General features: G+C 39.2%; 1 protein-coding gene across 3 annotated transcripts in view; it reads left to right on the top strand.

Moving 5' to 3' along the window:
- The window catches only part of PARD3B (par-3 family cell polarity regulator beta), a 950721-nt gene that overhangs the window by 553051 nt on the left and 383317 nt on the right, over positions 1-14353 (top strand). For all 3 annotated transcript variants that reach the window (XM_088794694.1, XM_019726886.3, XM_074340795.2), the window contains one exon: positions 1292-1477. In XM_088794694.1, the coding sequence (XP_088650820.1) occupies positions 1292-1477 (186 nt within the window). The remainder of the gene's footprint in view (positions 1-1291; positions 1478-14353) is intronic.

Genomic DNA, 14353 nt, shown 5'->3' on the forward strand with positions numbered 1-14353 from the left:
TACAGCTGATTCCATTTACAAATAAATTAAATGAAGGAACTATTTCTTTAAAGTTAGACATGGGTTTTCTCTATTTTGGTAAGAGTAGAAAATGACACATCATTGGATCTGGCTAAGATCAGACCTCCTAATCATTTTTTAATTATGGGTTCTGTGCTACTCTTGATTTTATAGTTGTTATTTTGTGACCGACATTCAGACACTAACAGTAATTCTTAAAATACATAATTTTACAGAAGAGTCCCTCAAAGTGACCTTAAGATGAGAACCTCTAGACATAATTATAGAGAGCAAGGAACTACCAACCTAGAATGGATTGATGGTTTCCAGGGCTCTCTCATTTTCAAATTTTTCAGTTAAAACTGTGGCAGAGTTTCACATTTCTGCAAACTTGAGACGGATGCAGAAGTGGCCCCTACAAAGTTTATCACGTGGACCACACTAAACCCTAGGGACCAGATGTGATTCACCACAGGCTTCTCCTTGGGTACTTGAACCTGAAATGTATCTTTGGCTGCCATACTTTTTATTTTTTAAGTTCAGCTCTTCTTGTAGCCAGGTGTCATTTGTCAAAGAGGACATGAATCTTTGTTGTGTATTATCATTTTTTTTGTTTAGGTTCAGAAACTGACTGCCGGTTATATTACCCCAAGAAGCATGCTTAAGGCCTGAGTTTGGACAAAGTGAAATTTAATTCAGTGATATCTATTATAAATCACATTTCTCTAACTTTAACATAACATTGTGGGTTTTTTTCAATGCTCTGTATCCTATTGGCAATCTTTATCAATAGCATTACTTTCATGGTTAACGATATGTTTTAAATTATAGAAGCCAAATATTTCCTCAAAATTTTAGTGTGTTTCTACCCTAAGCTCTGTTTCTTCATCTATAAAATGGTGTTACCACCACACGCCCTCTAAAGTCTTATCAGGTACCAACGATTCCCTAAGTCTAATGTCTAGCCTGTTTAATGATTGAGAATATTCTGCTGAATTTCTACACACTTATGTGATGTTTCAAATGGTGTGACTGCCTCGCCAAAGGATCCTCTCTGTTGACAATCACCAAATATCATTCCCCAAAACTCTTCCATCGGTCATGGAGATGGTGTTAGCCCCTCACAGAGAGAGACCAGCCTTTGCCTGCTGGGAACAAGGTCACACCTTTTAGAGGTGCAGTCATCCTGTCTTGCCAAATGCATCTATGTTGGGACAGCTGAATGTGTAACTATTAATCTGCTTTCTTCCCTTTCCTTTTTTTTTTTTTTTTTATGTACACTTCCCAACAGAAAGGAGAACCTGACTGCTATGCACTCTCCCTGGAAACAAGTGAGCAACTCACCTTCGAAATCCCCCTGAATGATTCTGGTTCTGCTGGTCTCGGGGTGAGCTTGAAGGGGAACAAATCTCGAGAAACTGGAACAGACTTGGGAATTTTTATCAAATCCATCATCCATGGAGGTGCTGCATTTAAGGTAAGTGGGAATGATGTCTGCATGTCGGTGTGAAGGTCGTTAGGAAGCTTGAGCACTGGATGGTGAGAGGGCGCCGAGGCTTCAGGCCCGTGAAGCTTTCCTGCCCAATGCTCGAAATGCATGTGTGGACACATCTGTGCAACAGTTGTCTGTTTTCACACTTTAACTGCTTAATTTCATTTCCTAGAGACAATTCTGGAAACCCATCATGATTAATATTCTTTCTTGCATTCTTTGTGTTACTCTATTACTTTGAATTTGTAACATGTCAGAGTTGAGCCTAAAAATACACAATCAGAAAAAAAAAAAGAAATCTTAAAATAAGGCAATGTAAAGGCAGCAAATAAGAAAATTGCGCTTGCAAGACGGACAGCCTCGTGGGGCCTGAGAATGAGTGTGGTATAAACGAAAGGTCATTTATCACATTTTATACACTTGAAGATAGCTGCGGTGCTAGGAATGCATGTTTGTCTTGTAACTTGGAGACGCTTATAAATTAAAAAAACAGAAAGAAAAAGAAAGAACACGATTCTTCCTTTTATACTGGGTTGGGAGTGTGATCCTAGCTGTTAACATAGCGTAATATACTGGTTTCCTAGACTGCCTGGGTTCAAATCCAACTCGGCCCCTTGCTAGCTGCGTGTCAATGTGGGCAAGGAACTTGACCTGCTCTGCTCCCACTCCCTCAGCTGTTAAGTGGAGATAATGAACAAGCTAATTGATAGGGATCTATGGATTAAATATACTAATACATACTCTGTGCTTAAAGCAGCCAAGTGATAATAGGCGGGAAACAGTCTGTGCCCGAAGCAGCTGTCCTCACCGTCATTACCACGTGCCGTACAAGAACCCTTCCTGAGTTTGAATCCTGCCCTCACTACTCTTACCCTCTGTGAATGGAGGCAGGTTACGTGTCCTCAATGTGCCTCAGTTTCCTCATTTGTGAAAAGAGTAAAATTAGTAGCACCTACCTCCTGGTGCTCTTACAAGGATAAAAAGAGACGGCGTGCGTAAAGTGCCGAGCCCGGTGCTATGGTACACTTTCAGTAAATTTTAGCCATTTTAAATAATGTTCATACTAAGAATGTCTGCCCGTGTCCCATACAAAAGCCAAGAAGTCCTCGTTAGGGTTACAGGAGCACGCCTGGTACTCACATCTGGCTTTGTTTAGGCAGTTTTCTTCTTGCACTTACCATTTCACTTTCATTTCAGACCTAGACATCGAGCTAATGTCTTTTTCTTGGGAAGTAAGAAATGCATGGTGGATAGACAGTTCTTTAAGGCACTCCTTGGATCAGTTAGCTTTTGTCGCATAGTAAATAATGCCAGAACTGTAGTAACATACATCGGGAAGCCTTTATTTCCCTCCTGACTCTAGGGCTAGAAGGGTTCAGCCTCAGGCTGGTGGTGTTCCTCCATCAGACCTTAGGTCCGCAAGTCTGAGTGCGTGCCCCGTGTCTCACCTGTGCCTTGGAGCAATGCGCTAGCTGCGGCATGGTCTTTTTAGGAAGTGTCAGAGGGCCAGCAGCAAAGGTGAAGCCTCGTAAGCTCTGGGCGCCAAACTGGCTCTTTGTGATCACACACACACACACACACACACACACACCACTGGCCAAAACGAGCCATATGGTTCAATCCAATGTCAATCCAAGGTGTGGGGAAACACAATCTACCCATAATGAAGCTGTTGCAAAGGTGTGGGTGCCGAGCAGGGTGAAGAATTGAAGCCCATCATCCAATCTGTCTCAGAAATGCATGAGCAGGAGCAGGAAGAAACTAACAGTAATTAAAACAACAGCAACAAATAACATTCATTGTTCTTAGTGCAAATGTATGCTGGGCAGCATGCAAAGTATCTGAGATGGCTTCTCTAATTTTACTCTTTACATTCAGGCTGGATTATCGTGCCACTTCATCATAGGGCAATTGCAGGTTCTGGCGGCCAGTGCCTCTCCACAGGGTACCTGTGTGCCTATGGTCACGTAGCCAGAAATTGCTTAAACGACAATTTGAATCCAAGCTGTCTGACTTCAGCCAGGTGCTTTGCTGCCCTGCGATGAAGGCTCTATCATCTGCTCCATTTATATTCCCGGAGATCAAGCACTCTTGCCCTGGAATTATCTTGTATCATGCTTGTCATTCTTAAACAAGCCACCTAAGCATGTGCTGTGTTTGAGGATGAGGCTGGGTGATCGTGGCCACGCGCTGGATATTATTCTTATTCCTAATGACAGTTCTGTTTGCAGAATTTATTCCAAGTAAAATTGAAACTGAAATGAGTTTTTGGAAATTAAAAGCAAACATCTTAGCTCTTTTATGGGCAATAACTTAAGCTCAAGCAGACATTGGAGAGCTGGCTTAATATGTATATCCCTGTGTGTGAAAGTGAGCCTCTCCTTACGTAAGCAGTTTCTAACCGTATTGTTTCTTGCAGAAAGATTTCTCTTTCCATTTATGTAAATTCCTTTCCTGACACTGGTCTGCTGAGTCAGACAATCACACCATTAAAAACCACTGGGCAGCATATTTATAGCTGATCTTAAACAGTAAGAGGCATCAGTCATGAATTGAACCTTATTGGCAATGTTTAGTATCCATTTGTCTTGTTTACTTTTTACAGGATATAGAGGCCAAAGTGCTGCTCACAAGAAATGTGATTAACTAGGAATAAAAGAAAGACAGAATTATTCTGTTCTCCTTCTCTTGTGCCAATCATCCACTGTCACTCCTCAGAAAATTGCCACCTGTTCTGTGATGCAGGCTTATGTTTTACAAAAATTGTTTTGAGACTTTGTTCCTGTCCCTGTTCAGAAAATACAAATGTAACAGACTGCATGTCCCTGGGGCAAAAGGAGAAAAGCATGGGAAACATTCGCTTTAGCATCTGGCCCTGGTTTTTACCTGAAATCAACAGAATCATCTTTCTGCCAGAGCACAATCTTTTTCTCCTGGCTCTTCATACGACTAATTGGTTCTCGAGGTGTTTTTCCCTTTAGGGAAGGTGGATTTTTGAAATCTAAACTACTTTGAAAAGTATGACCACATTCTTCCTGTGGATTCTGTGTGCTATATTCTCCTGGGGGCTTCCGTTGGTGTAAATAAACAAAGATAGGCTACTTCTTGCCAGATGTAAAATCCCCTGAATGACTGTGACTGTAATTGAGGGCCTCTTCCCCTCCCCCCCTTCCCTTTCAGGCTACCACTTTCTATCATTTCATCTCTTATTTGAGTCATTTCTAATAGAGATGTAAATCTCTTTTTGAAAATAAGAGCATCCAGCTACCCTGGAATTCCATCTTAGAAGTGAATTACTCACTCAACAAACAAAACAATATTCTCACTCTATTCAGAATTATCCAAATGCTTAAATATTTAAATTCCAGTCTGCCTATTAAGAAGTAAAGCCCAGTGTCAAGATACAATATTTGCCATTTCAGCCCACTTTACATATAGAGTTCTCTGTGGTCCTCTCTGAAGCAGCCCCCTGAGCTTGCTTTGCAATGTACAAAGTAGCCATTGCCCATAACAGCCAAAGACAACTTAGAGTATTAATACTAATATGCTTAAACAATAACATGCATTACTGGATGTCTCTAATTTCTGTCTTTCTTCCTGGGCATTTCCCCCTGAAGTACAGTGTAATTGCTTCCAGAACCAAAATATGCTAGATAGTAGTATATATGTTAACTTCTTGTGGCCTAAAGACTATGACTAGAATGAAATTAGAATGTTAATGAGGAAGCTTTTCTAAAATTTCACTTCTGTGACTGGAATTTAAAGCAAATGTGGCATTGTTACTGTTAAGTGAAAAGAAACATTGTCTTTATTGCTGATAGAAAAAAATACCTCCAGAAAAACATTCTCCTTTCCCAAAATCCACTTGAAAATTAGCTTTTCCTTTTCTCTGGGGAAGCACACACAAAGTCTTAATGATCAGTTTGAAGACCTTAGGTATCTTCATCCATATTTGCTAAACATTTTGAATTCTAAGATCAGTGGCTTTCTTTGCTTTGCTTTTGATGTACTGTATTAACTGAATTTTGGGGGGAGAAAATGCATTTTTACATCTATTGATTATACTAACTTAAATGTTTATTTTTTTAAACTTAAACATGCATCACTTTTAGGAAAAAACTATATAACCAGACTAGTGATAGTTTTAAAAATTGAGATAGCCTATTAACATTCTGTTGTAAGACTAGAGATCGCCTGGAGTCTGTTTTATTAATTCTACAAGATGTGTTTTTTATTATTATTATTTGAATATACTGACATTGGGACTGGAACGTGTCCTATGGAAATCTTGAAATAATAAGGTAAAAAGTAAAATTTAAAGACAATTTTTGCTAAGAGAAAAAAATGTCACGTGTCAGGTGGATTATTTAAGGGCTCTTAAATAGAATTTAAGAATACCTGTTATTCTCTAGAAAATTAATTAGCCAGGTTTGTGCTTAATAAATACTACTTGATGATGAAATTAAATGGAAAAAAAAAATACCTGACATAGCTAATGGCATGCGCTCAGAATATGAAATAGACATAATTTAAGTGATTTGATTCCTGTGTGCTTAGGAAATTTGGAATACTTCCCCCTGAAAGATGCAGAATTTCATAATCTATACTATTCAGTAATCGGTAAAAGAAAAAGTTTTATCTGATACAAGGAATACCCCTATTTTTAAAACGACTAAAATATAAATATTTTGAGAGACTATATACACAGTTCTAGAATTTCTGGGAACGTGGCACTCGATTCTGAATTTCCATGTCTCTTTGTCATAAGGAACATTTAATACATAGCATCCAAGCTCTTAACAGGAGTTCAGTAGGAGTTCCCAGCATGAGTAATTTCCACCTCCATCTCTGCTGGTATCTATAAATCATGTGACAGATGTATAATTAATGAATTCAAAGGAAGATAAAAGGGATAGCTTTTTAAGGAAAACTAATGTTAAATGATTTCTTCAACTATTCATTTTCCTTAAAATTGATAATGTTTTCTATTGGTAGAGAACCGTAAAGGTCATTACCAGTAGTCATGTCTTGCAGGATTTTACCTTTGACAAAAGGACCATAGAGTCTGACTGTGTAAATAGCTCAATTGCAAATCCTCAGCTGTTAGAAGGCAAACTCTAACACTTCATCCAAATCACACAAAAAATTATACATTTTATGGACAACTAAAAGCAGGAATTTTGCCTGGAAAAATTCACAATCACTATTTACCCATTAAGAATGTTACCTTAAAACAATGAAATTACTAACTTAAACATGAGAAAAATACTTATCAATTATGTTATATGAATTATTTTTAACCAATTTCCTTTTGTAAAAAAGCCAAAAATGTTAGTGTATATTAACCCATAAATGAGAATCCTGACTATATGAATTTTCTGCAATAGTAACTATTTTATAAAAATATCACATTATTTTTCAAATCCCACAACACTAGCATCAATCTTTGCTTTTCTTGCCATTATTTATCACTTTCACATTGTTATTTCATGCATGGAAATGCAAATAAGAAATAAATTTATACCATGCTGAATGAAATTTGGGGACGCTACATCAATTTTGATGTATATTTTGGACTCCATGATTGTCCAAGTAGGTTTGGAAAAAATGTAAGAGATGGAAGACCTAATCAAGAAGGATATTATAATCTGCAAAGGTTGATATTCCATGATGATGAGACTTTGACTCTGAAAACAGTACCCTTCACGTGAAAAGCTGTATTCCCCTTCATTATAGGTATTTATAGGAGTTTATAATGTGCTCAGAGTTTTGTTGTAGACACTCTGCTTTGGGCCCATTTTTCCTACTGACCAGACTTTCAGCAAACATAGTATAAACAAGAGCAAAGTGTATTTTTTAAAAGTAAATAAGATAATTTCCAATAGTTTGAGGAGGGCTCTGAAATGCTAATCCAGTTAGGCATTCTTGCAGAATCTTCTTTATTCATATGTAACACATATGCCTTAGTAAGCTTTTATTATCCAGTTTTCTAGGCCAAAGTAAACAAAAAACAGAAAACCAGGAAGGAGATAGGAAGGGATGAAGAGGAAACTGAAATGACAGAAGACAGAAAAAGTGTAAAACAAGTACAGAATGCTGTTACTGCATAATAGGCCAATGAATATTTGTGATGACACTAAATCAGTGCTTCAGAAACTTACTTGCTGAGGAAATTATAAGAGTTCGTAGTGACTATAATAAAGGCTATAAGTTATCATGTATTTATTTATGCCCATTGTTTTTCCAGGAGGGTGTAAAATGGAAAGAATTATAATACATTTTGAAAATATTATATCAGAACGGTTTTCTGTATATTCCAGTGCTATAAAAATTACTCTTCAGTGATCTTTTAAAAATGTCTCATATGCCACAGGTGCTGAGTAAATGATATGTTGCTGGAACTTCACTGGTTTGCTACATAGACATGGAATAAGGCTCTTAAGACAATAACTGAATTTGATAAATAAATTTAAAATTTTACAATAGCTGAACAACAGGACATTGGGCCAGTTCACAGAAAGCAATTAAGCTTCGCTTTTAGAATTATACAGGGTTTTAGAATTATACAGGTTCTTGGAGCATGTGCTGGTGTATTGAGCCAGCCCAGATTCACCATGTCTGATAGTGACAGTTTGTAAATTAAACAGTTTGTCGATTGTAGTTGAACCTTACACCAGGCCCAGGGCACCTAAATGAAGTATTTTTCAAGTTGCTCATTTGAGCAAACATTTTTGAACAGCTGCAGTGAGTTACGTAATATATAATGGACTAGAGATAAAAACAACATGAGATGACTCATTCCATAATCTAGGGAGGTAGTAGGATGATAAGGGTTACACTAGACACATACACAAGTATCATGGGTGTTGAGATGCTGGAGCAATTAATTCTGCCCGTAGAGAACACTATGAATGAAAGGCAGTTTCTGAGCCTTATTATGAAGGATAAATAGATATTCAACAGGTGAGTAGGAATATAAAGGATATTTTGGACAGAAGGAAGAGTATGGAGCAAAGCGCCATGGTGTACACATCAGCATGCAATTCATTGTGCCTAGAAAATGGAGCTCTGCTTGGGGAACAATACCCCCTTCGTATTGGTTGGAATTGTGTTAGCACAAATGATGTAAAACATTGACTAATGCAGGTAGGTACTCTTCAAGACAAAAATGTACATGTTTCCAGTCTTACTAAGTTTCTTTTCCCCCTTCTTTGTTTTAAAAACTATACTTTAAAATCTTGATTTATTCTGTTCCTTTCATTGTTGCTGTTTTTTAATGAAGTTAAATGATTTCAATCTGGAATGCAAGGTTCTTCTCTAGGTTGGAATTTTTTTTCTTTCTTTTTTTTTCAAAAATACAGTAGACAGATGTTGCCCTGGGGTGATTTTAGGGCCTTGAGGAGGCTTTGTTCAGGATAGTCTTCTCCCTCAATCAAGTGCCATCATACCTGGAGTCCCACCCCACTCTAGAGAAATCCTGTTCTGCAGTCTGAAGTCAGGCTTTGGGGTTTTGGCTCTGGGTGTTGATAATAACCCAGAAGCCTTTACCAAGGGCCCCTTTAGGAACATGCGGAGGCAGGAGCTGACATCTGGTCAAGATTAATCCTCTCAACACCATGGCCTAATGCAGACTGGCTTTGGGCCCCAGCCAGCTGCCCCTGGGAAAGCCAGCCTGCTCTCTCATGCTTGTCTCATGTTTTGCAGAGCGTAGTTCTTCACCATGGCTTTCTTATTCTCCCCTCTGTGTTTATGAGAACTTTAGAGGTAAAGGGGCCTCACAAGAAATTGGCCCAAAGAGGTGGAGTAAGACCTGCAGTTTCACCAGTAATCATGGCGGAGGTAGCACTCAGGCACCACTGAATACAGTGGGGGCTGAACGACAAGGTCACTGGACCCCCTCGAAACCACAGATGTGCTTCCAGTGGGCACATGAAACATCCTCCTGACTGCCACCCACTACAAAGACATATCAGGTCCAAATGTGCAGCTGTGGGGAAAAGATTGTGTAAATATTTATGTTTAAGAAGTGAGAATCTGTATCTTTTATTAGGGTCTCAGGAGTCTAACGAGCCCATCCAGGACAAGAATCACGAGCAAAGTGGGTGAAAACATGGACTTCAGAGGGACCCAGACTGAGTTCAAAACTGCTTTTAGAAGTGTGACCTTTAGTAATGCACTGAACTGGCCCAGTCCTTGGTTCTGTCTTTTATAAAAGGGGTCAATAGTCCCAAATGTACAGAATTTTTTGGAAGGATTAAATTGTCCAGTGCATGTAAAGGGTTTAGCACAATGACTAAACGAAGAAGCAACTCCTTAATAATTGTAGTACCTTCAGTCCTCTCTATAACTCTGATTTCGAAGCAGCACAGCATAACAGGTACACACCTGACTCGGAGACACGAAGACCTGGTCCTGTCAGTACCCTTTGACAAGTCACTAATTTCTCCAAGCCTCGTGTTTTACTTCTCTTCAATAGCGGAGGGTAGTATTTATATCACAGAGTTGTGAGAAATGACTGAGAACATTTTAACAATGACTGGCCTATATTAGGTGTTCAGTAAAAGGGAGAAGTAATACTCAAGCATCTTGTCTCCTGGTCCACTCTTCCTCCTGCATTAGAACCCATTTCGGGCTGATGAGATTTGAAACCATCCCAGGACATGGAGAAGACCTAAATCTCACACAAGTCTTTATTTATCCTAAAGTGCCCTGAGGAAGTTACTTCTTATCTTTACTTTGCTCTCTTTCCTCTGTTTTTCTTCCTCTCTGAGAACTTCCTCTACTCCCTCCTAGCTTCGGGATGGATAGAGTTGGTGATGGGGTTGCCAGAGGTGCGGCATGTAGTTGTTGACTTTTTGGTTAGGGGTCTGATGGCAGTAAAATAGGAAGGAAAGTGACTTAAAGTGTTCAGGCTGCTATAACAAAATACCCTAGCCTGGATGGCTTAGAAACAACAGAAATTTGTTTCTCACAGTTCTGGAGGCTGAGGTGTAAGATCAAGACATCAGCAGATTTACTACCTGGTAAGAGCCCCCTTTGGGTTGATAGACTGATAAGACAGGCATCTTCTTGCTGTACGTCACATGGTGGAGGGAGTCAGGGGCCTCTCTCTCAGGCCGCTTTCATAATGCACTGATTTCAATCATGAGGGGTCCATTCTCATGACCTAATCACCTCCCAAAGGCCCCACCTCCTAATCACCTCATGTTGGACATGACGATTTCAACATAATGAATTTGTGGGTGAGAGGAGATACAAACATTCAGTCAGAAAGGGATTTGTTTTTTTCTTTAGCAAATGTAAGCATGGCCCATATTATAATGAAATAAATATCCTAAGATGACTGAGTAATCGCCCTGGATAGTCAAATTCACTTATATAAAATCAGTTGATGAGAGTTAGCATTCTCATGCCTAAGTATTTATTCGAACATAATATTAACAGAAAAACTAAAACTGTAAAACAACTGCTTTTCTTGTTATAATTATTCCAAAGCGGAATAGACATATACAATTTTGAGGACTGTTTGATGATTTTGAGTAATGAGCTCTGCATTGAATCAACTTCATTTTAGATCAAGACTAGACCTAGATATGCATATACAGAGGGTGCCCAAAAAATGTATACACATTTTAAGAAAGGGAAAAGTTGTACTCTTGAAACTTATGTAACTTGACTAACCATTGTCACCCCAATAAACTTTAAAAAAATGATAATACTCAATATATACCAATAACAAAAGATGAATACAAGTCATAGGTATACATTTTTTTGGCACCCCCTAGTATATATGTAGCTAGATAGGTAGACGGTTTTATTCTCCATCTTCTAGTTTGCTTCCTGGCTCTTGCCATCCCTTAGCACAATCTCTAATCTCACATCTTTTGCTATCTGACTGGCTTTTGTACAGGGTTCTTTTCCAGGAAATACCTGGTAACATACTGTCCTCTCTGTTTTTGCAAGGCCTTTTTCTTGAAGCATTAGCTCTTTAGAGACTAGTCATTGCCTTCTATATAGAAGACAGAATGGTCAGTGAATCGGGAATCCTGAGAAGTCAGGACTTGGGTTATTCTGATCCAGCGCTGACCTTAACTGAGCAAGTCCTAATGGATGTGGAAGTGGCTTCTCTTAAGAAGAGTTCAATAAATGGTTTCCCATCCTCTTTGGGGATCACATTATTTATCTATACACACAAGAGGTTGGACAACATGACCTCTAAGGGCCCTTCCAGCTCTAAATTCTGTGATTATATTCTAAATGTTAGGACAGCATGGTGCTTGCTGGCGTCACCATTATTGGAATTACCCGTCATTTATCTTACAAAGAAAAAAGCATACACCAATAGCAACAGACCAGCCAAGCCTGACAATGAGTGTGTGTGGATTTTTGTCGCACCCACAGCTCTTTGGTGATGCTTGTAATGAATGTGAATGTCTCCTAATAAAAATAAAATAAAATCCCAGCTGCCCTATGGTGGCCTGACCTGCCTTTTTGTTTGGGACGTGGACAGAGCAAACATGTTCTGTTTCAGTGTAGCTCTGCGTGCTTGAGACTCGGAATGGAGCTGAAAATAAGAGTGTGTGCTTAATACCTGTTAGTAAGAGATTATTTTACCAAAAGAAATGTTCTTACGTCTATCTGTCTCTTAGTTTTCTCTTCACACAGACCTTGTCCTATACATCAGAGAAGGTTCACGGGAGGTTACCAGGTGGGATCTCACTCAGATTTCATTCCCTCCATTGTAGAGATATTCATAACGTTTCAATCTTTATCTTCTTCCTGTTACAGAGGATGAGGTGTCCTGCCAAGACTAGGCCTCTACAGATCCAGCATTAGACCTCATTTCCTGGGAACAGAGCTAGGATCTTGATCCAACTCTTCTGCTTCCTCCTCCACTTTAAAAACCACACATCTGCCTCCTGTCATCCTAAAAAGACTTTTCATGACCCTTCTAACCTCCTCCTCAAGATTCAGCCCAATAGTCCTCCTTCCATTAAATGCCAAAATACACGTAGAGTAATTTCTCAGGTTGAGTCTCACTTCATGGGGCTACACCATTAAGATTGTTTTTGTTTTACTCCCATTTCCAGTAAACTTAATCTTAGTTGTTTATGTGCCTCACTCAAAATTAGATAACAGAAATAAAGAGATTTCTTTCTCTTTTTCTTAGTGTTATTTTTTTCCAATTACAATTGACAATTAGTATTTTATGTTTTCAGATGTACAGCATAGGGGTGAGACATTTATATAATTTACAAAGTGATCCCTGATAAGCCTAGTACCCACCTGGCACTCTACATAGTTATTACGATATTGTAAAGTATAGCATAGGGAATCTAGTCAATAATATTGTAAGAGATTTCTTTCTTTCTTTGGCCTTTCCTGTAAATCTCATTTCCAAATTTGCTCCAAATTAGGGTAAAGGTTAAGTGGAGTGGGAAAACAAGAAGAAGGGAGAGAAGATGGTCCATTGAAGCAGTCGACTCAGACATTGCACAGCTCTGATTTTACACCCTTCTCTATCGATCCCATTGCCTTGCCATCTCAGAGTCTTCATCGGGTGGGCGTGTGCTCCTTTGGGTGGCCTCCGCACTCCTATGTGGCCACCACCCTGTCCAGCAGGCGGCATGCGCACTGCGTCTCCCGGAGGGCATTAACCATCCAGAGCAGCTTTCACCGCTCACCCTTTCTCCGCTGTCAGCAGAGGAACTTCCTCTGACCATCTGCTACTGCATTAGTCAAAGCTTATCAACTTGTCCACATGATTTCTCTCCCAGAGCTATCGGGTTGGTCCTATTGTGCATTGTATGTCTGGTTTTCTCCTTTCTTGAGGAAGTTTTTCTTTCGCATTTCATTCCGTTGACTTGAGCATGGATCGCAGACACTTGTAACCGCAAAGACTGTTTAATATTTCCCTTTCCCTAGTTTAGTGTTGTACAGTTGCAGTCTAGAGAGGAGTAGCAGGGAGCTGTAGTAGAAAGACTGAAGAGACAAGAAACCTGAACTTGAGTCTGTTTGTCTCTGACTTGCTTTTGTGGACTAGGGCAAGTTACATTACTTCCCTGCCTCAGTTTCCTTATCTGTAAATATGTCAATAAAAACATTAATCTACTTCTTGAGTTTTGTGAAAATCACTTGAGATAATTAAGGGGAAGAAAATCTCTGGGAGTGTAAGTTGTTATACATTCCTACTGTTATTTTTCTTAAATTTATTAGCAACAGCTGTATCATAATATTTCTAGAAGTGCCTCGGTGTCTCATAGCAAGAACTTTCTATCCTAGTGTGAAACAGGTATTAGACATAATGTCCCTAGTATAAGTGTCTACATTTTAAGCATTTTTTCCTCCAGGCTGCCTGTTGGGGAGATACACCATGGTCCCCTTAAGTTCTTTTGTCGGCAGAGCTGGTATCCCAATTTGTTAGCTACTGCTCACGTGTGAGAGACTTCTGGCTGAAAATGACTGGTGTCTAGAATTGAGTTAGACCAGAGTCTGGGCTGCCTATCTACATTCTGAGGTTCTGTTCCCTCCTGGAGATGCTGGGTAAAAGGACTCATCAGTCAGAACCTTCTTGCAAAAAGTTTGACAATCCCCTTTCTCAAGCTTTTCTGCCAGAAGACATAATAGCAAATTAGTCCTTCACTACCCACCTCTGTATTCTTTTGCAGACTAGCAGACTAACAACTTTTGGTTGTGTTAGAGAAAATTACATGAGAATTTTTTTTTTCAGCACTGTTCAGTAGAGCTAGCAACGATATCAGGAGACATGCTACTGTCAAGCACACAATATTTAAGCATGATGTCTCTGTGAGCCTGAAAATGCAAACTCTTGTTTCAAGCGATATGACCACTTCCTTTTGT

The sequence above is a fragment of the Rhinolophus sinicus genome, chromosome 17 (assembly GCF_057876585.1).
Source record: "Rhinolophus sinicus isolate RSI-liver-muscle chromosome 17, RSI-T2T, whole genome shotgun sequence".
Taxonomy (NCBI): domain Eukaryota; kingdom Metazoa; phylum Chordata; class Mammalia; order Chiroptera; family Rhinolophidae; genus Rhinolophus; species Rhinolophus sinicus.